The sequence below is a fragment of the Phascolarctos cinereus genome, unplaced genomic scaffold (assembly GCF_003287225.1).
Source record: "Phascolarctos cinereus isolate Bilbo 61053 unplaced genomic scaffold, phaCin_HiC Scaffold_9;HRSCAF=440, whole genome shotgun sequence".
In the NCBI taxonomy this organism is placed as follows: Eukaryota; Metazoa; Chordata; class Mammalia; order Diprotodontia; family Phascolarctidae; genus Phascolarctos; species Phascolarctos cinereus.
Window position 1 is genome coordinate 181,520,617 of NW_027556402.1, and position 24,651 is coordinate 181,545,267.

Genomic DNA, 24,651 nt, shown 5'->3' on the forward strand with positions numbered 1-24,651 from the left:
ATTATACATGTGAAGTCATGCAAAATATATTTCCATATTAGCTATGCTGCATAAAAGGAAGAAAAAGTGAGAAAATATGCTTCAATTTCACTTAGAGTTCATCAGTTTTCTCAGTGAGTTCTGGTAGCCATTTTTGGATTTGTCATTTAAAAATTCTCCAATCCTTTCTTTGAATCCATTTGCACCATCCCTTGGTTTAATACATTCTGTAAGTTTGCTACCCATTGTGGGAAGCAATGTTTTCCTTTAATTGTGTTAACCTAAGCATCTTAGGAAGCCTCAAAAACAAGACCAACCTCACCTAATATGCTGAAGTCAAACCATTGGTTGCTTTGGATTTGGAGTTGTGCATTCTGACCTCTACTAAGTTCAGAGGGAGCAGAAGTCACCAAAAAAAGTCCCACCTTCCTTTGTCCCCTTTGCCATCTTACAGATAACTCATTTCTCTGCTCTCTTATGGTTTTGGGAAAAAAAAAAGAATCATGCATGGGATGGTCAAGTGGTGGTGTATGAAGTGAGAATCATGAGGCATGCCTTAACAGCTCCCGTTCCTTCTGTTTGACTGCTAGATTGCCCACTATGAAATCGGCTTTATTGTGTTGGCCGGCCTGGGATTGCTGTTTATTGTGCTTCTGCCCCTCGTCGGCCTGTGCTTCTGCATGTGCCGTTGCTGCAACAACTGTGGAGGGGAGATGCACCAGAGACAGAAGAAGAATGGTGACTGTCGTAGGCGCAGCTTTGCCACATCACTCTTTGTGGTTTCCTTGATAATGAGGCAAGTAAGATAATGTGCAGCTCTCCCTCTTGTTGGTGCTTCTGTGGAGTTGGTGCTCCTGGCTCTGAGGCATGTTTAAATACCTTAAAAATCAAAAGAAATGGGTATTGATGTCAGTTTTTTTTTTCCAAAATAGCAAGTGTAATGTACACAAAAGACCACTGGACTCAGAGCCAGGAGAAACCTGGGTTCAAATCTTCCCTCTTACTCTCACTTGGTGTGCAACTCTAGTCAAGTCACTTAACCTATCTGAACCTGTTTCCTCCCCTGCAAAATGGGATAATTTTGCCTGTAATTTTTCATAGGGCTGTCTGTGAGGAACCAAGAAGATGAAATATTCAAAATGCCTTGCTTATCTTAAATCAGTAGGTCATTGGCAATTGTTATTCAAGTCTTTTGAAAGTTATGGTTGGGGGGTGCTGGTCTCCTCAGATAACGACTGTTTGTATCTTCCAACTTTGGAAAATTATAGAATCTTGGCATTGAAAGGAACCTTAGAAATTATCTAAGTCTAGTTTCCTGCCTCTTGGTAAATATCTTAGAAAAATGGCCATCATACCTCTGATTGAATACTTGAAGTGATGGGGAGCTCACTGACTTACGAGGCACGGCATTTCATTTGGGGATGAGAGCTCTCTTTCATAGAATCATAGGTTTTCAAATTATTGGAAACTTCCTTCTTACATGGAGCCAAAATCTTCTGCCCAACTAATTTCCAATCACTGGTCCTGCTTGATCCAAATTTAATAATAATATTCTTAATGATAACTAAATTTCTGTTTTGTGGTGTATACCTAGAGATAGTTACCCAGACATATAATAATGGTGCTTTTGATTTAAAACAAAAAATGAGTGTCAGATATAGTTGTGATATGGAAGATCTTGAAGGAGTCCAGGCTGACGCATTGATTTATGGCACAGAAATTTACCAAAGGGTCTACTACTATTTTTTCTTCAGTTTTTCTCTATAATGTGTTCAATCACAAACATGTTGTTTTAGGCTAGTGGAATTTCCTTCAGCCCAAATGAAGTTTCTCACTGAGTGTGGTTGCATAGACTACTGAAAGGCCACAGCTTCATATACAGAATTTGGTAGTCAGCTCCTTATTCGCTTGATTTGTTATTTTTTTTAAGTAATGGGTTTGTTTCATCTTAATAAACCTATTGTTTTCTAGCTGCTAATGTGCAGGCTCAACTTAGAAATATAACAGACTGTACCTACACATGGGAACATGGAGTTTACAGCTAGAAGGGCCCCTCATGTCCTTTACAGAGTGGCTATACTTAAAGTGTGTGTATAATATCTACATATTATATATACTATATATGTATTATATGTAATATAATATAATCATCATAGATAATATTATTAATATATAGCTTCTCTGTCTCTTTCTTGTCACCCTCCTTTCTTTTCCCTGTCTCCATTAAGTATATGTATTTGTAGCCCACCTTTATCTACCTGTCTATCTATTAAGAGCCTTATGAGCAATAACGACAGGATCATAGGGTTTATAAGGGCCCTCTGCTCCTTCGTCAGGTGGCCTCCTTATAAACAAACCAAAGGATATTCTTCTTGGGCAAGATGACAAAAATCTATTGGTCATATTTATGAAGTCCCGCTTTGGGCAATATCATCAATGCACTTTCATTAGTATTTCTTAGGTATCTACTATGTATGTACCGACCTCTTTGCTAGACCCACTTACACAGTTTTGCTTCCTGGTATGATCCGTACACTAGTATCATCTTCACTTCACCAAGCATTTTTAAAGCATTTACCGTGTACTAGATTTTAGAGATGCAAGTACAAAGAATGAAACAATTCCTGCTTCCAAGGAGCTCACATTTCAATGAGGAGACACATTATACATATAGATACATGCAGTATCCATATGAAGTGAGTAATATAAATATGTACAAAGTAGTTGTTTATAAGATATCATGGGAGGGAGGACACTAGGATTTGAAGAGAAAAGACTTCATCCAGAAAATGGTCCTTGAACTGCATAATAAAGTAATAGAATGACTCTATGAGTTGGAAGTAAGGAGAGGATACATTTTATGAAATTAGACCCAGTGCCAAGGCACTGAGATGAAGATGGGGTGTCAAGTGTAAAGAAAAGAGAAGAGGCTGCTTTGGCTCAATCAAAGAGTACAAGAGGGAAAGTCGTGTTTAATAAGCCTGCAAAGTTGGGGCTGTGGGGAGTTTTTATTTTACCTAGAGGCAGTAGGAAGCCATTGGAGTTGGCTGAGTAGGAAAGTTAAGCTGAAACTGTGCTTGAGGAAAATGACTTTAGCAACAGTTTATAGGGGTGAACTAGAGTTGCAGAGAGACCAATTGGAAGGCTGCTGCAACAACCTAGGTGAGAGGGATCCTGAAATAAGATGGCAGCTGTGTGAATGGAGAGAAAGGTTCAGATGTGAAAAACATTAAGAAGGTGGAAGTGGTTTGATTTGGCAAACGGTTGGTTGTATGGGAGGAGAGAAGTGAAGAGTCTAGGATATGAATAAGCTTATGAATGTGTTGGACTAGAAGTATATTAGTGTTATTGACAGAAATAGGAAGTTTTGGAAGAGGAGGTTTAGGAATGAGGAGGAAATATAATGAGTTTGATACTGGATATGTTGAGTTTGAGGTGTGTCTACCATATATCTGGTGTGCAATGTCTAATAGGCAATTGATGCCTCCAAGGAGCACTAGGGCAGTATGTAATCTTCATAGAGGTGAGTTAAAAGCATAGGAGTTAATGAGCTTATCAAGAGAGTGTAGATACAAAAGAGGAGAGGACCCAGGACAAAACTCTAAAGTGTACCCACAGGAGTGGGTGTGAGATGGATGATGACCTAGGAAAAGAGACTTGGAATAAGAGGTCTGATAGGTAGGAGGAGAACCAGGAGAGAAAAGTGTCATGAAAACCCAAAGAGAAGAGAGAATCCAGGAAGAGAGGGTGGTCAGCAATGTCAAAAACAACAGAAGGATGAGGATTGAGAAGACTACATGATTTAGCAATTAAGAGATCATTAATAATTAGGTTACTTAAAAATTATTAATTACATTGAGGTGATTTTTATGTTTAGAAGAGGGAGCTGAAGTTAAGTGGTCCCAGTTTCCAGGGGGGGAAGTATAAAGTACTCTACTGAGAACAGTGAGTAGTGGATGTTGTTTATGGCTTGAGGAAAGATAAGAAAGTTTAAAGAAGATGTTATTGGAAATGTGATTAAGTGTGATTGTGTACGGTTGTGGTTGTGGTAGTGGTTTATCCTTTGTTCTTGAAAAAGACCATAACATCAGGGAAATGATGACATGACTTGCAATTGACTTTGATTTGAGTGAGGGAGAGCTGTGCGAAGTCACCAGCCTCTCTCTCTTTCTCCACCAGAGCCATCTGGATCCAGTGGCCAGATATGGATCAGGATGACTGGAGATGGCCCAGGATGCAATGGGAGACCTTGGCCTTTTTAAGCTAAGGTCTTTTCAGGCTCTCATTTTGAGGGAAGCAATGCCCATTCAGTGAATAGACCTCTTTAAGCAATGAGTCAAGGGATGGCCCCTTTATATTCAGGGGGAGTAGAAAAAGTTGTTGAGTAGCTGTTGAGATTAAATGATTCAAGGGACAAGATTGTGTGCCTTCTTTTAGTACTATTCAATGCCACACAAATAAGAACAGAGAAGGCAGATGGTAGAGGGAGGTTTCCAGGTTTGGAGTATGGAAGGGGATGAGCAGTTGTCACCTTAAGGGAGTAGAATACTATAAGAGCTGTCAAATAGAGGAAAGTGAGGCCAGAGCAGGGTAGAAAGACCGAGGGATTCAGGAAGAGAGGTAGAATGCTTAGAAGTCGTGGTGAGGATGAATATATGGCAAGGCACAGTGAAAAATACAAAGTTTTGTTCAGAAAGAGGAATTTTAGAGTTCTGGATTATGGACATGAAAAATTTGTGGGTGATAATGTAACCGAGAGAATGACGGTCCCTGTGTTTTGAAGTTGAGTGATGGTGGAAGTCATGAGAGTTTAGGAAGTTGGGGAAATGGGAAGTTCTTTAAAGTGTCTAACAGGATATCAACATGTGCATTGGAATCCCCAAGTATGAGGATTGAAAAGGACGACCATGAGGTAGACATTAAACTCTGAAGGAAGAAAAATTACCTAGGGGCTGGTTGGATCACTGACACCAGGATCAGATTGGGTGGTATATCTGGACAGAGTGAAACTTTGAAGGAGGGAAGGTGAATAGGTGATGGTGGCAGGAAGAGGGTTTTAGAAGTCACAGTAGGGAACAAAGAATCTGCCTATTCCTGATCTTGTCTCAGTGTATTTGGGGGAGGGCAGAGAGGACATTAGTGAGGGCACACCTGATATTAGAAAGTGTAGTTAGGGTTCGTTCAGATTTTCATGATTAGAGGGAGATGAAAGGAATATGACAGGAAGAGCACTAATGGCAGTTTGTTAATAATAGCTGTCATTTGCATCAGTGTTCCTCATATGAAATGCAAGATCTTGGAATTTCATGCACACCTACTAGACTATTAACACTAGTGTGCCTTCATGAAGTCAGAATCTTATTTAAAATGGGAGCCAAGATGGTAGATTAGAGACAACCCAACTGAACTTTCTGAACATTGCCCTCCAAACAAATTTTTTTTTTGCCCTTTTTTGGTGAGGCAGTCAGGGTTAAGTGACTTGCCCAAGGTCACGCAGCTAAGTGAGTGTCAAGTGTCTGAGGCTAGATTTGAACTCAGATCCTCTTGAATCCAAGGCTGGAGCTTTATCCACTGCACCACCTAGCTTCCCACAAACAACTTTAAAAAAAAATGCTTCAAAACTAATTTTGGAGTGGCAGAGCCAACAAAAGGTTAGGGTGAGACATTTTTTTGGCCTAAGAAAACTCAGGAGGTTAGGAGGATAAGTTTGTAGCACTGAGTGGAAGCCTGTCCAGAGACCACATATGCCATGGAAGTAACTTAAAGAGCTCTCACCCAGAGATGGTAAGGGGATCAAATAACTGGTCAGAAAGAGGTTATAAGGTGTCTCTTGCTGTCCCTGGGTACAGCTGGTATGGATTGGCCCATGTGTACTTCTGGGTTGTAGTTCCAGAGTAGAGAGGAGTGCTGGGGGTTGATCACAAGGAAACAGGGGCCCTGTCACAGTTCCGAAGCAAAGATGAGTGAGTACTTGTGGTTGCAAGGAACCAGATGTCCTTCCTGGGTAAAGACTAGAGCACAAACTAGGAGAGCAGTGACTATACCTTTCCCAGCATCTCACCACCTTGGAAGCATCAAAAACTTGCAGCATGCCCCTGTCCCCCAAACTAGGTCTGAAAATGGCAACAGGAAGAAGCCTGAAGTTTGGGACAGTGCCTCCTGATGCCCAGGTGAACAGAGCCCAACTTTAACATAAAGTTAAAAGTCAAGAAATAGGCTAGAAAAAATGAACAAACAAGGGGCAGCTAGATGGCGCAGTGGATAGAGCACTGGCCCTGAAGTCAGGAGGACCTGAGTTCAAATTCGGCCTCAGACCAAACACTTGACACTTACTAGCTGTGTGACCCTGGGCAAGTCACTTAACCCCAATTGCCTAAAAACAAACAAACAAAAACCCTTACAAGCAAAACTTCTTAAAAAAATATGCTAATTGGATCTAAGCCCAACAAGAATTCCTGCAAATTAAAGAAGTAAATGGTAGAGGAAAAATTGGGAAAATAAATGAGAGTGATGAAAGAAAATTATGAAAAGAGAATCAATAGCTTGGTAAAAGGACAAAAAATATTGAAGAAAATCACACCTTAAAAATAGAATTGGTCTAATGGTAAAAGAGGCACAAAAATTCAGTAAAGGAAAGGTCCCCTTTAAAAGTAGAATAGGTCAAATGGAAAAGGAGGTACAAAAATTCACTGAAGAAAATCATTCCTTAAAAATTAAAATTGGCAAGTGGAAGTTAACGACTTCATGTGACATCAAGAAACAATAAACTAAGTCAAAAGAATGGGAGAAAAAATAGAATATGTGAAAGAAAAACTGCCCCAATAGCTTAGATCCAGAGGGTAAAATAAAAATTGATGGAATCCACTGATAACTCCCTGAAAGAGATCATAAAGTGAGCCAAATTCCAGAGCTCTCAGGTCAAAGAGAAAAATAGTTCAAGCAACCAAAAAGAAACAATTCATATATTATGGAGCTACAATCAGGATCACACAAGATTTAGCAATTTCCATGTTAAGGGACAGGAGAGTTTGAAATATGGTATTATGAAGGACAAAGAAGATAGGATTACAACTAAGAATCATCTACCCAGCAAAACGTAGTATAATCCTTCAGGAGTAAAAGTGGATATTCAATGAAATAGAGCACTTTCAAGCATTCCTGATGAAAAGGCCAGAGCTGGGTAGAAAATTTGGCATTCAGACACAAGACTCAAGAAGCACAAAAAGGTAAACATAAATAGAAGTATGTATGGAATAATTTTACATATATATACACCTATTTGTGTCTAATGGTAGGCATCTCTAGGGTAGGGGGGGAGGGAAGGAAATAAAAGGAATTTACAAGATAATTATGTTTTATATTTGAAAAGAATAGCAAGTTGTACATGGTAGATTTACAGTTTCATATGCAGCCACCTTTTTTATTGTACTATGTTATGGAAATGCTTGTTTTATTCCATAAATTAAAAATAGAATTATTTAAAACAAAGGTAAACATGAAAAAATAATCATAAAGGTCTCAACAGAGTTAAAATGTTTACATCCCTGTATGGGAAATTGATACATGTAACTCCTAAGAACTTACTCGTTATTAAGGTGGCTAAAATGAGTTTGCATTAGACAGAGGGCATGGGTGTGAGTTGATTATGTAGAATGATCTCAAAATAAAGGGATGAGAAAAAGTGATGCACTGGGAGAAGGAGCAAAGGAGAGGCAGTCTAGGGAAGTTTTCTCACATAAAAGAAGTATGCAAGGAAGAGCTTTTACAAGTGGAGGGGATGGAGGGGCAATGCTTGAACCTTACTGTTATCTGAATTAGTTCAGAGAGGGAAGAAAAAAAATTGTGTGTGTGTCTATAAAATATATAGCACACTCAGTTGTATAGAGATATAACTTACCCAGTAGGGAAATAGGACAGATAAGGGATTGGGGGGGAGAGGGAGAATTAATACAAGCAAAATATGTTTCAGGAGGGATAAGATAAAAAGAAAGAAGAAACAGAAGAAAATGGGATAGAGGGGAATACGCAGTAATCATAACTGCGAATGTGAATGGGATGAGCTCACCCATAAAATGGAGGCAGATAGCAGAATGAATCAGAAACCAAAATCCAACAATATGTTGTTTACAAAAGTTGCATTTGAAATAGAATGACACAGAGTTAAAACAAAGGTCTGGTACAGAATCCGATATACTTCATCTGACCTAAGCAAAGGCAGGGATAGCAATCATGATCTCAGACAAAGCAAAAAGAAAAATAAGCCTAATTAAAAGAGATAATTAGAGTGACTACATTTTGATAAAAAAAATCATAAGACAATGAAATAATAGCAAAGGTTTTTACAGCAAGTTTCCCTGATAAAGGCCTCATTTCTCAGATACATACTGAGGATAGAACTGAGTCAAATTTGTAAAATTAAGAGCCATTCCCTGGTTGATAAATGGTTGTCAGGGTACATGTAGTCAGTTTTCAGAAGTAGATATCAAAGCTATCTATAGTCAAATGAAAAAGATGCTTTAAATTACTATTGGTTAGAGAAAGGCAAATTAAAACAACTCTGAAGTACAATCTCACAACTATTGGAAATGACAGATGCTGAAGGGGATGAGAGAAAAAATAGGTACGCTAATGAATTGTTGGTGGAGTAGTCTAACCATTCTAGAGAATAATTTGTAACTAGACCCAAAGGGCTATAAAAGTGCATAACCATTTCTCAGTCTGTATCATAAAGAGATCAAAGAAATAAGAAAAGCACCTATGTGTACAAAAATATTTGTAGCAGCTCTTTTTATAATGGCAAAGAATTGGAAATCAAAGGGATGCTCATCCACTGGGGAATGTCTGAACAAGTTGTGGCATATGATTGTGATGGAAATACTGTTGTGTTGTGAGAAATGTTGAGGGGGAGTGTTCAGAAAAACATGGTAAGACCTCTCTGAACTGATGCAAAGTGAGGTAAGAAGAACTGGGACATCATTCTGGACAGTAATAGCAACGTTATAAAAATAATCTGCTGTCAAATTGTCAAAGCCTTAACTACTCTGATCAATACTGTGATCCAAGATAATTCTAAAGGATTCTTGATGAAAAAATGCTTTTTCCCTTCAGAGAGAGAACTGATGAACTGAGTGCAAATTAAAGAATAATTTTCTCACTTTATTTTTCTTGCTTTAAAATAAAAGGTAATGGCTAATATGTAAATAGGTTTTGCCTCATTTCACATGTATATTTGATAGCTTGCTTGTTTTCTCAGTGGGTTAGGAGAGTGGTGGGTGAGAGGGAAGGAGAGAATTTGGAATTCAAAATTTAAAAATAATGTTTAAAATTATAAATTACATTTAAAAAACTAAAGTTACAAATGGCTGATTATGGATAATCTAGTCTGGACAGAAATAGATATATTAAATATCAGCATTATCAAAAAAATAAAGCTACATTATTGGTTTTGATAATGCAAAATTAGAATCCTAATTATAAATTCCGTTATCTTTTCTTGCCGTGGGAAACAGCTAAATTTCCTTTTGTGCTTGATGTTTCTCAGTGAGATTTGGGGTTAGGATAGCATAAAAGCACATAGTGTAGGTAGCATCATGTTTAAGATCTGAATTCCCCTCACACTTGATGCTTAAGGCAGTCTGGGATAGAGGCAGTGTTGCCGGCAGATGCCTGGTTGTCAGTTCTTCCTCTGAAGTGTCCTTAGGAATGAACAGCTCCTGTAGCTGTGGGGGATCCACCACCTCCCTAGCTACAAGAGAGAAAATGCCAATTAAGGCCAGAATGCTTGTCATCCCCAGCAAGGAGCCCTGAGCATTTCCTGTGAGCCATGGAATTCAACTTCATTTGCAGACATATGGTATAGTGTTGCTGATTCTGTAGGCATGTCCTTACTAATCAGCTCTAACTGAGAAAGTGTCATTCTGAAAAACCTAGAAATAGATTGGTTTTCCCAAAATCTGTTTTAAAATTTTATTTTAGATAAACAACAGCCGCCTGTTTCATTCCTGCTTAAGATATTTGAGATAATTATGGGAGCATGTTTTACCTGGTGTCTCTATAGTTACACATATATCTACATCTAAATATATGTATAAAATAATGACCTATTTGTTTATAAAAGGTGTGCTTTTATTTCCTATTTGGGGTTTTTCTTCTTCTCCTGGAATTCAAACCAGTAGTAGCCATATCCTCATAGATGTTCTTTCCTAAGTGGCTGAATTATTTACATCATATTTAAAATGTCAAAATATATAAAATTTATAAACCTGTTAAAGCCTTAAAACCAGAAATATGCTTGATATCAATTCATACAAATAATGGAGGCTAAATTTATCTTCCTTTTTTTCTTTTGCTCTTGAGAACTCATTAGCATCAAATATTCAGAGGATTTTTTTTTGTCCATAGAATTCTTTTATTATGTGATTTGAGTCAGAGCTAACTTCTCAGCTATGATAGTTTTCCCCTCCTCTCCAGCCTCCAATTGGAATTCAACCTCAATTCAATTTGACCAACATTTCTTAACTGTCTCCTGTATGCAGAATACTGTGCTTAAGGCAATAAGGGAGATAGAAAGTCTTCAAAGACGTGGTTTCAAGCCATCATACAGTCTACACTGCAAGGCTTCTCAAACTGTGGGTCATTGCTGGAAACCACAGTTTGAGAAGTGCTGAAGGGGTCTGACTGGAAAAAGTTTAAGAAGCCCTTGCTGCAGTATAGTAGGTAAAGATGATAGTTGCACAAATATCTAGGGCAGAAAGACAGTCTTTTGTCTCTTTTTGTATCCTCAGTGCTTAGCACCAAGTAAGTACTTAAGAAATGTTTATTGATTAATTGACTGAAGAGACCAGGGAAGATATTATGTAGAGAATGAAATTTGCTTTGGTCTTTAAAGGTGTTGGTACAAAGTCTACAGTCTAGGTTCGGAGTTGGAGAGGAGAGACAGGCATTTCAAGCACAGGGAATGATGAGAACATAGGCACTAAAGAAGGAAAGTAATGAGTGTGTATGACTTAAGTCTAAGTAGCTTGATTTGAATAGAGCATGGGATGAGGAAAGGTAGTAAATGCTTCAGAAGGAGAGGGGAGGAGTCAGAGTCAGAAGAACTACGTTTAATTCTTGGCTTTTTTTTTTCTTCTAACAGTGTGTGATCTTGAAGCAAGTGACATTTTAGACCTCAGTTTACTCAACTGTAAAGTGAGCCAGTTGGACTAGATGATCTCAAAGGTCCCTACTAGCTCCAGGTCTGTGATTCTTTATGGAGTGGAGAGTAATGTATGATAAAGCACCAGTAGGGGATCTAGAGTGACAGGCTAAGGACTTTAACTGATACTTGGCTAATAGGGAGCCATTGAAGGGTTTTGACCCCAAGGGATGACCTGTGCATATCTATGCAGAAACAGCAGGAAGGCAGATCTGGAAGGGAAAGAAGGTTGAAATGGGAATATTTCCTAGGAGGCAGTTTGAGCTTATTTTATAACCCAAAGTTATAAAATCATTCCAGGACTGAGAAACTATTCGGGTTCATTGAATCTCTTATTAAAGAAGAACATGGAAAATTATTTTATCTTAGTAATCTCATAAATTCATCTATGAGTTTATATTAAAAATGTATTTCTTGTGATAGGGCAGGAATTACATGAGATTTCATTGACATCAGCATCTACCAGATGAGAAAATTCTTATTTCCTATGAAGGTTGGCATCTTCTCTGAAGCTCATGGTCTTTAAAGAGTTATCTGAAGCACTGAGACATTATGCAATAGGCCCAGGGAAACTCAGCCATTATGTCTTAGAGCTTGGCTTGAGCTCAAGGCCTTCCCGAATGTGAGACCAGTTCTCTCTCCACTATGCCACAGGTGCCTCTTCTTGAGATGATAGATGTTAAAACACTTTATAACCATACACATATGTGTGCATGTGTGTGCTGAACATGCTTGTCTGTGTGTGCACATGATATAGTATCTGTTTGGACAGAGCATAGGCCAAAAAGAGGCAGTGTGTGTGATACAGATGGAAGAATGCAAGAGTCAGAAAAACTGGCTTTGATTCTTGGCTTTTTTCCCTACCACCTTGGGCAAGTGACATAGTTTGGGCCTCAGTTTCCTCCACTGTAAAGTGAGAATATTGAACTGGATGACACTACACATAAGGATGGGTATGGATACATGTATGTATATCTATAACTGTATATATGACATTTTGTGTATCATTTTAGGGTTTTCAGAACATTTTATATATATATCATTTCATTTGACCTTCACAATTCCTTCTGTGAATTAAATGCTACAGATGTTATCCCCATTTAATAAATGAGCACCTCAGACTAAGATGGTTTAAATGATTTGGCCAGGCTTGGTTGCACTGCTAGTGAATGTCGGAGTCAGGATTCCTGTCTTCAGATTCAGTGCACTCTCCACCACACCCCACTGCCTCTCTAACAATTGAACTATGGTTGTCATAATTACATCTAGATGAGCATGACCTTTGAGGGGGTTTTCTCAGCATTAATTCCTCCTAATTAATCTCTTTTTTACTTTATTTTTAGGTGAAGTAGGACACAACATATGTTTTAGAATTTGTATCCTTCTCTTTTGAGTACCTCTTGCTCCCCTTAAGAATTTCTTCCAAGTTATCTGTTGACCAGTGTTTAATCACTACAGCTTCTGGAAGCAGGACTAAGAGATGAGGATTAAAGGAAAAACAGGATTTCTTTGGTGAGATTAGATAAAGTGAAGTTGATGTCAACATACAGAAAGGACATCCCAGATGTCCATGTACTATAGAATGTGTGTGTGTGTGTGTGTGTGTGTGTGTGTGTGTGTGTGTGTATCCGTGCTTAATTGTAGCCTTCTTGGGGGATGGGGAAGGGGAGGATACAAGAAAAAAAGAACAAAGTAAAAAGTGCACAGCAGAGAACAAAAGAAAAATTACAAGGAAGCAAAGAAAAGATGGACAGCTCTGAACATAATGTGTAGTATTTATTATATAGGCTTTCTTGAAACGGAAATTTATTGTTGTATATTTTGAATCCTCTCTGACACTCTGCTATGCACATGGCAATGCTTTTTTTTTCTTTTCTCATTTTGTATTTAAGTTTCTAATGTTTCTTTGTCTTTTCTTAATTGTGTGTTCAAATTTTAGTGTTTAAGTTTAAAATAAATTAATTTTTAAAAAAAGAGAGAGAGAAAAAAAGAAGGAAAATAGACGTGCAGAGTAAGGGATGATGATACAGGCTGAGCACTGGAGAAAACAGCTTGAGCCACAGAACAGAACCACAGAGCAATATACATGCTAGGGTCCTCCCTCCTCCACCTTCCCCAAATATGAGCAAGGCCTGTTTTGTTGTTTTATTGTTTGTTTGAATTTTTGGCTTTCATCTTTGTTCCACCCTTGTACAGTATAGTGTTTGGTAAAATACATAGCAGGAAATTTAATAAGTAGTGTTTGAATGCAATGAGATTGAGAATCAGGAGCCATGGGTTCTGGTTCTAGGTCTTGCTCTGCTCCTGAAGGGATGTGTAATGGTGGCCCCATCACTTCCTTTACTCTCTTGGGACCTCCTGTTCATCATCCTTAAAATGAGAGGTTCAGGCTGAATGACATCTTAGATCCCTCCCAACCAAGTGTGTGCCAGGGCCACCTCATATTAATTGTTAAACTTTCAGTTGGAGTGTTTCACCTCAGAAATCAGCAAACACTAAAAATCATGGCTTGATTATTATTTTGTTGATTGTCTAAACTTAAGAAGTAATGATAAAAATGTTAATAATGCAAATCAAACATAAAAGTGCCATATGTACATTTTTTAGAGATCCCTCTCTTTTCTTCCCTACTTAAACCCCCCCTCCCAAAATCCGCGATCTGTAAAATGGGAGTAATAACATTTGTGCTATCTACAAATTCCTAGGTAGTTTTGAGGAAAGTGCCTTGTAAAAGTTAATGTGTTAAAACATTGTTCAGTTGGGCAAGTCATTCACACTGGGCTTCAGTTTCTTTTATCTTTAAAATAAAAATAAGGGGCAATGTGACGTAGCAGATAGTGGGCTAGGGCTAAAGTCTGGAAAACCTGGTTTGGGGTCCTGACATTGCAACCTCTTAGTGTCCTGGTCAAAGCTGTAAGACCCCAAATTATAGTGCAGTTGCCAATGTGCATTGGTGCATTTCCATACCAAGAGTTTCCCACAGTAATGAAAAACAGATCTAGAGAAAAAGTTCATGATAAAAATAAAAGTGTCAGACAGCATAATCATTAATAGCCTTTTAAGACCTAAAAATTCTGCCCCTGTGATTATGTGAATTATCATTTAGCTACACACTCACAGAAATGCAGTTAGGAGGATTTTGACTTTATACCACTCAAAGAAGTATTTCAGTGTATTTATTGTTGTATTTCCTAGAGATGACAATACTTTTTACTTGACAAAGCTTTCTTTTTAAAAGCTCAGAACTCTTAGCTCACCCCATTATCTGGTTCAGCAAGAGGATATTAAATCCAAGTGCAAGGTACTTCACCGTAGATTACATTTGAAAGAAATTGATTGGTAATTTCATTGTGAAAGTTCTGGTCAAATTTCTTTTTCCCATTTTTTCCTTTCTTTTTAAAAATGAGCAGGTACTGGAGAAAAAATAGTTTTACACTGGGGAATCTTCTATCTTGCCCTTTGTTGGTTGAGGCCTTTTCCATCTGCAGATGTGGAGGGAGCTAGAATTCCACCAGATTGGTATGGCTAACATCTGCTCATATAATCTGTCTGGCCATCCCCCGAAGATGGAATATCTTCCCTTTGCTGAGCTGACTGTTTAAACAGATGCACTTCTCTTTATTCTATTCTAGAAAATGTCAAGTTCTCCTTCACTTTTCTCCCACCCTTTGTTTCCTTACACTTTCATCACTGCATTTTTACGGAGCTTTTATAAGGTGACGAAAAACTAGATATTCCCTTGACTTGTCCAAGTTATTAAGCTGAATGAGGTTTCCAGATCTGAGTCAAGCACATGAGTTTTGGTAACTCAGCTACAGTGAAATTTAAATCTTGGTCCTTTTCAGAAAACTGAGTTCATTCTTGAGAGGATGTGATTATTGATTCTTGGCTCGGTGAACGCAACCACTTAGGTATAAAGAACAGCCCTAAAAATTGAAAAGCTTTTGTGAGCTTGGCTTTGAGGATTAGTCCTTCTGGAGAGAGAGAGAGAGAGAGAGAGAGAGAGAGAGAGAGAGAGAGAGAGAGAGATCCTCTACAGATAAATATCTCATTTTTTTCGCTTTTATCGTCAGTGTTAAGTACATAGTACCTAATATATGCTTTAAAATTCATTCATTAATATAGAGATTTACTTATGGATATGAATATAGATATCTCTTTCAGCATAGAGACATTATTGATATGGTATGTCATCTTACTAATGTGTGTGAAATTGTATAGTTAACAGTGTATACACACATACACACACACACACACACACACAGAGGAGTTCTTTTGATCAAATAGGAGACTGAAGTTTTCCTTTATTATTTCTGCAAATTGCCTAGCCAGGTGATCCATTCAAAGTCATTTTCACTTTTGTCAGAAATGTGGGTTTCATTATTTATTATCACGGCATTCATATCCTCAGATTGCAAACTAGCCTTTGTTCAAAGTGGTTTTCCTTAACAACTGGCTAACTTGGGGAAACCGAATCTGACTTTCAATTCTTGCTTTTCTTAATGAAGTAAGTTTTCCCAAAGTGAGGCATCCCTTTGAAGGGCTCCTTTGGAGGAAGAAGCTCACTTGAGGTTCTTTTTTGACACTGTGTCTTATTTCCTAAGTCCCCTGACAATGGGTAGACAATGTGAAATAAGTATTCAAGACAAGAGTGAGTTGACTATGTCCATGATGCATTGTGGTTTAGTGGATAGATAGAAGGCCTCCGTTCGAGGGCTACTTCTGACTTGCCTCTGTTGTGATCCTGGCCAAATCAATCCCTCATTGTTCTGGGCAGCTCTCTTAAGGCCATCAGTTGCAGAGAAGATGTTGATGTAGATGTATAGGAATTTTCTCACCCCAAAATTCCCTGTACTAATGGAATGACAGGCCTTGTCCCCTGTTCCCTATGGAGTTTAAGAATAAAGTTGCTGTCAAATTTTTTTTTAATGTTTTGACTTTTAAAAAAAGTTTTAGTGGTGCCTTTTGTTTTTTACACAACAGGATAGAAGAGCACAATGCCTCTTACCCCTGCCCCTCTACTCCAAACTGAACCCTTGTAATAAAAGGGTTAAAAAGTTAAACAAAACAGATATCATGTAGAAAGACTATATGACAATATATACAACATGTAATCCCTTTTGCTTTGCTCAGTGAAGGGAGGTATTTTTAATTCTCTTTTTCTTCTCTGAGACCAAAATTTGATATTATAATTATCCAGAGGTTAGTTTCCTTCCTGAATTCTTTTGATTTACATTGTTCTTGTCATTGTGTATATATTTTCTACTTATTTCATTGTGAATTAACTTGAGTTTTTTTGTGTCATGAATGCCTCCACCTTCTCCCTCCTCCCCTACCTTGGCAGCCTGGTAAAGCCCACAGGCCCTCTTTCTAAGAAAAATGTTTTTAAGTGCATAAGGCAAGAAAATTAAAAAGAAACCAATTATAGCTAACAAAATATTTTTTAAAGCAACTCCAGATTAAGAGCCCCTAGTTAGGCAGATGGGCAGCTAAGTGGTATGACAGATAGAGTGCCAGGCCTGGAGTCAGGAAGATCTGAGTTCAGATCCAGCCTCAGACACTTACTAGCTGTATGTAGGTATATATATGGGCAACTGCTAGGTGGTATAGTGGATAAAGTGCTGGGCCTGGACTCAGGAAGATGAGTCTTTCTGAGTTCAAATCTGGCCTCAGATACTTACTAGTGTGGGACCCTGGGCAAGTTACTTAACCCTGTTTGCCTCAGTTTTCCCAACTGTAAGATGAGCTGGAAATGACAAACCATTCCAGTATCTTTGCCTAGAAAAAACCCCAAATGGGGTCATGAAGAATTGGACATAACTGAACAACAGCATTTGGGCAGATTTTCTAATTTCCTGTGATTTTCTTGTGGTCTTAATTTCTTAGTGGATAGTAATTTCATATATATTATAGAACATCCATTTTGTTTTTAGTTCTTTGTTAACACAAAGTATTGCTTTATGAATGTAACTCTTAAAAGTATTAACTCTGCTTTTCATTTTACATTTGAAAAATAGATTTTTCTTGAAATACTTGCATTTCAGAGGAGTAAAAAATATGGAGAGCAGCTTCTTCTGTCAGAATAACATTAAGTCTGGTTATCTTTGATAATACCATCAGATTTGGAGTGGTACAAAAGCTCTTATGTCAAAGTGGGAAGAAAATACATAATTATAAGCCCCTAATTTAAAAAATCATTTACATATTTAGTTAGTGCAGTGAAATCCATTTGACAATATGAAGAAAAACTGCAGCATCTTTATCTTCTTGACTTGAAAAGTCACTGCCTTTGAATTGTCCGTTCCACTGTACGCTTACAGACTTCTATACAGAGTGATCTGCATTCTGACTGCACCATTCAGAGAAACCTATTTCAGTTACTATGTCTAAGCTCTTTATTCTCAAGCCCAGTATTACACTGTAAGTTACTTGAGGGCAGGGATTATATCATTTTGACCTTTTTAATCTCCAGCACCTTGCATGTGGTCGGCACTTCCACAGGTTGACATCAAAGGTTCCAATATAAAATTTCATAGCATCTTAAAATTTGGTCTGAAATTTAGCATCAGAGGTGCCATCCAGTTGTATAATGTCTATTTCTCACTCTGTTGTTTTTTTCTTGATTGAGATCATTCGGGATCAACAGGGACTTGGATGTGTCTAATACTTGATATGCAGCAGCCGGGTTCCTTTGCTGATTGCTAGTCTTCATGTTGTAGGAGTTAAAACAATTTCTTGAAGAAAAGGGAAAAAAAAAAGGAAGCCTGTGACTTACATATAAATGACCACCCAGGAACAGCCCATTATAGGAAATCCACTTTCCTCCCATCAGCAGCATCCCCTCCATTCTAGACATTCCATTTGTTTAGTATCCCTCTACCTAAATTACCCTTCTGCACTTCTCAGCTCTAGGAGGCTTAGCACGGGTCAATAGTGAAATGTTTGCTGGTGAGACTGGCCAGAATCAAAAGAGATACAGATGGAAACACATCTGTATGGAGCATAGTTACTTTGGTTCATATCCATGCTTTGCCATTTTCTATATGTGCAGAGGTCTTCTGCAAAGGAAAAAAAAACACAGGCATTCAGCTTCTTTTTTTTAATAAAATGAAGAATTTGACAAAAAGACCTCTGTAGGCTTTTCCATATCTAAAATCCAATTATAGAGTAGAGAGAAGGAAGCGTAGTTCCTGGGGCTATTGTTGCCCTCCTACCATGGGGAAATCCCCATTCTAGGCCCTGATCATAGGCAGACAAGGAGAATGGATGATCCCAACATCACAGGCCACACAAGTTGAAGCTGGGGTTTTGGTTTCCCAAGCTGAGAATCTGAAAGCATTTTTGCCCAATGGAAATAGTGTCACATATGATAAGAAGTTCTGGTAACTATGGTTACCATATTTTTTTTTCCCAGAGCTTCAAGCATTTTATGGATAAAATAGATTTTTGTCTGGCTTATGTGGGAACCTAACCACTACAGAGAGCATTGGATTTTGTTTTTGTTTTTGTTTTTCTTTTTTGTTATTGTTGTTGTTGGGAAATGCAGCTCAATTCAAAACAAATTATTTGCAAATTAACTTTTGTAGCACAACCCTTGTGTGAAGTGAGAACTGCATGTAAAAACAGTGCAAATCTCAGCAGTAGCTTTTGTTTAAGAATGGAAAATAGACAAATCTGTGTCCTTATCAGAAACTTGGAAAATCTTCCTGGTCATTTTTGAGGTCCTCAGAGGGGAACACACCTTCCAACTGAATTCCAGGGAGCACGATTCCCTTACTATGAACTATGGAAAAGTGTAATTTTGTGAAATTGTATTTAATACCTCCACCTAGTGGCTGAATGAACCTTTGATATAAAACTGAACCCATGATTTAAAGAGTGCCTGACATTTTTTTTAAATTATCTTGGAGGTTTTAGCAAGTACACGAGATCGTAGATTGAGAGCTGGAAGGGAGCTCAGAGGTTATCTAGCCCAACCCCCTCTTTGTTACAGATGAGGAAATTGAGGCTCATTGAAGTTAAGTGACTTTCTGAGGACAGTTACGATTTGAACCCAGGTTCTCTGTTATTTCACCAAATGACTTTTCTTTGCCTTATCATGAAAAACAATGGTCAAATAAATTTAAATTAATTAACTACTAAGGACTGATTCATACTGAGCTTTAAAAGGTCAATCTAAGACATTTAAATATTTAGAAAAACATTTAATTCTTTAATTTTTAAATTCTTTTAAAATTTTATTTTTATTCTTTTTTTTAAAGAAAAATTGACAGTTTCATATTATACAGACTTTTGTGCGTGTTAACGTGATTTATAATTCAATTCAGTACAGATTTGTTAACATCTACTTGATGAGCAATACTTTGTGAGTTGCTTAAGGGCTCAAAGATGAAGGAAGACATTATCTCTGCCTTCAAGGAATTTATAGTCTTGGGGGAAATATGTGTTGTTTGGATAGGGTGTGTGTGTGTGTGTGTGTGTGTGTGTGTGTGTGTGTGTGTGTGTGTGTGTGTGTGTGTGTGTGTAGGGCGTGGGGGGGGAGAGTGAGGGAGGAGAAAGGGAGAAAGAAGAAAAAAAAAGTGAGAGATCTCAACTCCTTCCCTTGTATAATCTGTGGCAAGTCATTAAATCTCTGCATCTCAGTTTCTTTTGTAAAAAATGGCTTTTGGCAGGGGCAGCTAGGTGGTGCAGTAGATAGAGCATCAGCCCTGGAGTCAGGAGGACCTGAGTTCAAATGCGGCCTCAGATACGTAACACTCACTAGCTGTGTGACCCTGGGCAAGTCACTTAACCCCACAGCCTATCAAAATACAAAAAAAAATTTAAAAAATGGCTTTTGGACTTGGTGGCCCTTGACATCACTTGGAATCTTATGTTGCAAAATACACATAATGTACTGCCAAGGTCAGAGCCAAAGTGATTTGAAGGGGAGAGATCAGTAACAGGAAAGAATGAACGGTTGTGAAATGCTTTGTGGAAGGTGGGGGCTCCTGAGGTGGGCCTGGAAAGGAGGGTAGGGTGGTACGGTGATGACGCACACAAAGACACAGGGACTGTCTTTCTGGCGAGTATTTCATTCTCTGGACAGTAGGACTCACAGCAGTAGGACTGCTGTGAAGTCTGTCCCAGAAGCCATATAAAGGTTTACAGGAGGGTGGGGAGAAATTTGCTTCCTCTTTATGAATGCAGAGAGGCTAGGCTGTATCAGCCTTGTTATGTCCGTATGTCTCCTGTCATATGGAAACATCTCTTCTTTCTTGTCTCTGCAGTATCAGTGTTTTTTGTGCTTTTGCCACAAACCAGCACCTGACGACTCAAGTTCGAGGAATGCGGCCTCTAATAAAGAGTAATTTTAAAGACCTGAGAACTCTTCTGACTGATACTCCAGAGGTAATGACATAATTTCTTAGTATAAGATGATAAAATCCTGCTGTTGCATGATTTTGTGACTCTTTTTTTGCAAAAAGAAGTCATGACTTTTAAATGAGCAAGTGTGGTTTAATAGAAACAGCACTTGATTTGAAATCAGAAAACCTTATTTTGAATCCTAATGCTGCCCATTTGTGTGACAGGACACATTTTTTTAACTTCCCTGGGCCTCAGTCTGCTCCTTTGTAAAATGGGAATAATATTAGTTGTTCTACCTCACTCACAAAGTAGTGGAGGAAAGTGGAAGATAGTAGTACTATCCCATGTGTCCCAAAAATTTTAATGCAGTTTTAGACTCTTAACACGTTAAAGCTTTTAATAAAGGTATTAAAAGCTTGCAACATCACTAAGACTTTTGGGACATCTTGGGTAAATGTAATTTACTATTTAGATGGATCAAATAATTTGATTCTTATAGTAACCCTGTGGTGTAAGTAGGGTAGATGCTATCTTTTGTCTTCTCTCATTCCTTTACAAGGAAGGCATCACAGCAAAGTGAGGAGTAATGTATGTGTAACCCCTGAGTAAATCACTTCCTTAGAGTATATTGATTTCCATGTAAGCAGCATTGTGTGGTATAAAGAGCCCTAGATTGGAGAGTTAGAGGACTCTGTGTGACTTATCTACCTGCCCTGACCCACACCAGTCAGGGTCTCAGCTTCTTCATCTGCAAAGTAAATGTGTTGGGACTGTCCTAGATGACTTTTAAGGTCCCAGATCCTGTAATCGGTTCTAAAATGTGCACTTCCTATAATTGCTGTGTAAACTGTTAAGTGCTGTGTAAGGGATGAGGTGTGATAATGATGTGTATGTGTGTGGTGAAGGCAGAGCCTACAAATGTGGTAAGGATCTGGCACTGTTTGATTCTCCGTTAGACTATACCTTATCCCAGGGTCCTGAAAATATTCTGTCCAGCCAGATTACTGTTCCCTAAACATCCAATACTGTGGTGTTTTGACAGACAATGATATGAATCATTTCGTTGGGTTTTTAGAAGCCATCTAATAAAACAGAGAGCCAGGAGAGATGAATTTTATTCCTAGTGACTGTTGTCTCAAATTTTCCTTACCTGTTAATAAAGTCTGTAGTATTTTCTCCCTACTTACCTTGCTATTTTAACCATTTCCAAGATCCATAAAAGATGTATTATAAAGCTTCTTTACTTTAAAAAACAATGCCAAATTAAACCCATCTAAGTATTCTTTTCTTTTGCGAAAAGCATAGATGCTGGGTGGGATTCAGAATCAATAAGTAAGCATTTATCAAGCATCTACTGTGTACAAGGCACTGTCCTAAGCTTGAGAATACAAAGACAAAAGTGAAACACTTTCTTTGCCCTCATGGAACTTACCTTCTAACGGTAGAGACACCATGTACACATGCAGTTATACACAGAATTGCTGTTTGTCCTTTGTTCTTGAAGAGAACCATGATATCAGGAAGGTGATGCCATGACTTGCAAGTGAATTGGATTTAAGTGAGAGAGAGAGCTGTTTAAAGTCACCAGCCTCACTTTCTCCTCCAGAGTCATCTGCGTCCAGTAGCAAGATATAGATCAGGATGACTGGAGATGGCCCTGGATGCAGTGGGAGACCTTGGTCTTTTCAAGCGAAGGTCTTTCCAAGGTTTCACTTTGACTGAGGCAACACCCATTCAGTGATTAAGAGTAGGTAAGAAATGAGCCAAGCAATGGCCCCTTTTACCTAATCCAAAAAAAAAAATCTATCTGAGAGGGAAACAACTTCAGGGTTTCTGGCCAGAACATAAACAATTGCTATTTATACTCATTGTGACCCAATCAGGGCCCAAACTATATCCTCTTAGAATGAAGGATATGGCATAGACTCAAGGCTTGTCTCCATTCTAGGATGAAACTGGCATCTTTGGCAGCAATGGATGCCTTCCAGCCCTCGAGTTAGGGTCAAGAGGGAGCAAGCAAGATCAGATGTTAAATTTCCTAGAAAGAAAAACTTAAAAAAAAAACCCAAACCCCACAAAAATGGTAGTTTACTAAATAAAAAGGATTCTTACTTAGCAAGGTGTCTCCCTCAGGTGTCAGTGACCTCTTCCCCAAAATTCCTTATGTTTGTTTTGTATATTCTGTGTATAAGTAAGGCTCCTTGTAGAAGATGACACAATGGTAGAGATATTTCTACCATTTTTAATACTTTTATGAACAGTGTTTGATCTTTTTCTATATTTTTGTTTTCAGCAAATCGATTATCTAGTAAGCCAGTTTGATACTCCAAAGAATCAAGCACTGCTAGATCTTGACAGTAAGTAATTTTTTAAAAACAGCTATTTCACTTCTTTTTTTAAAAATACCATGAAAATCTCCCATAAGACATAGAAAGTCAAATATAAGCCACACTATTAATATACACAGCATAAGCCAACATTCCATTGGGTCAGTGTTCTCATTCGTGTCGGTATTTCCTCCACTGACACAATCCAGAACCTTCTCTCAGCCATAAGTTTGCTGTAGGGTATCATTCGTTCAGTATGCTAGGTGTCAACCCAGTTGTTTTTTGATTTGTTTTGTTTTTGTATCGAGAGGATTTTTTAAAAACGGCAAGTATGATTTCATTGGTGTCAGAAACTCTCCAATGGGGAAATGCCCTCTCCCATTGCTTATGTCTACCTTTTTTGCAACGTTATCATTAGAGAGTTCCATGTAACAATTGAAAGGGTAACTGTAATTTAGGGCAGAGGAAGCTTTTGCTGCTTCTGGTTCTTACTGCTATTTCTGTCCCAGAGGAGAGTAGATGGCAGCAGAAGGTGCTCTCAGTGCGAGTCTTTGGGGGCTTCTGTTGCTTCCCATCACCTGAGATGACCTTTTAAAAATATATTACAATAAAAATCCATGGCATCAATAAACAAAACATTCCAGGAATGTTCACCCACCTGAGATTGAATCCAAATCGTATGCAGCAAAATGTGGCAGGCTTGGTAGTTAGTTAATTTGATGAATCAGAACCATAATAGCTACAAATCTGAATATTCTCAAATCTCTGTAGTTCAGGTTAATTTTAGAAGGAGCAAATATGAAATATGGTGGAAGACAATTAGTTTTTTTTTTAAAAGAAATGCCATTTTAGTATTTTAATTCATTCCAGCCAGGATTCATTAAGTATCTGCCAGGTATCAGGCCCTGGCATACAATGAGCATTTTGTAATGTTTATATTTCAAATACATATAAGGAACTGATTGCCAAGAAAACTTTTCCAAATAAAAGCCTCCTGACCTTCTTCATGGAAGAGAAAAAAACCCATTTGAAGTTAATATTATTCGTAGATTAAGTTATTATACTAGAGTCCCTTTTAAAAGTTTATTCCTATGAACATGTGCTTCCTATAATTTTCTAGGCATCATAAATTTGTTTAGGAAACCTGTTCTGCTAATGGAGTCTCTAAGTCAGCTTTGGCTAAGTTAAGTTCAAGCTGTCACAGATTTCAAATGAGTGGTTTCCAATTCTGGGAGATTTATTTTGATCTTTTTTCTTCTTCTCCCCAAATCTTTTCTTTGTACAGTTTAGAAGAACACGATTGTTATTTTTTCTTATAATTTATATAGATACTGGTAGATGCTTAGCTCTAGCCATTACAAATACTTTTTTTTAAAAAAATTATTTATTTTTAGTTTTCAGCATTCACTTTCATATGATTTTGAGTTCCAAATTTTCTCCCCATCTCTCCCCCCAACCCCAAGACAGTGTGGAAACTGATATAGGCTCTACATATACATTAATATTGAACCTATTTTCACATCAGTCATGTTGTAAAGAAGAATTAGAACCAATGGGAAAACCACGAGAAAGAAGAAACAAACAAAAAAAGAGATATCAAATAATGTGCTTTGATCTGCATTCAAACTCCATAGTTCTTTCTCTGGATGTGGACAGCATTTTCCATCATGAGATCTTTGGAGTTGTCTTGGATCCTTGCATTGCTGAGAAGAGTTAAGTCTATCAAACTTAGTCATCATACAATGTAGCTGTTACTGTGTACAATGTTCTGGCTCTGCTCACTTCACTCAGCATCAGTTC

At 38.0% G+C, this 24,651-nt stretch overlaps 1 protein-coding gene across 4 annotated transcripts in view; it reads left to right on the forward strand.

The window, feature by feature from the left end:
- PROM1 (prominin 1) overlaps nt 1-24,651 on the forward strand; it is a 153,293-nt gene that overhangs the window by 71,623 nt on the left and 57,019 nt on the right. For 3 of the 4 annotated variants that reach the window (XM_020992810.2, XM_020992865.2, XM_020992871.2), the window contains exons 4-6: nt 570-775; nt 20,446-20,566; nt 22,818-22,881. In XM_020992810.2, coding sequence (XP_020848469.1) covers nt 570-775; nt 20,446-20,566; nt 22,818-22,881 — 391 coding nt within the window. The remainder of the gene's footprint in view (nt 1-569; nt 776-20,445; nt 20,567-22,817; nt 22,882-24,651) is intronic. The other variant, XM_078148156.1, reaches the window with a different exon arrangement.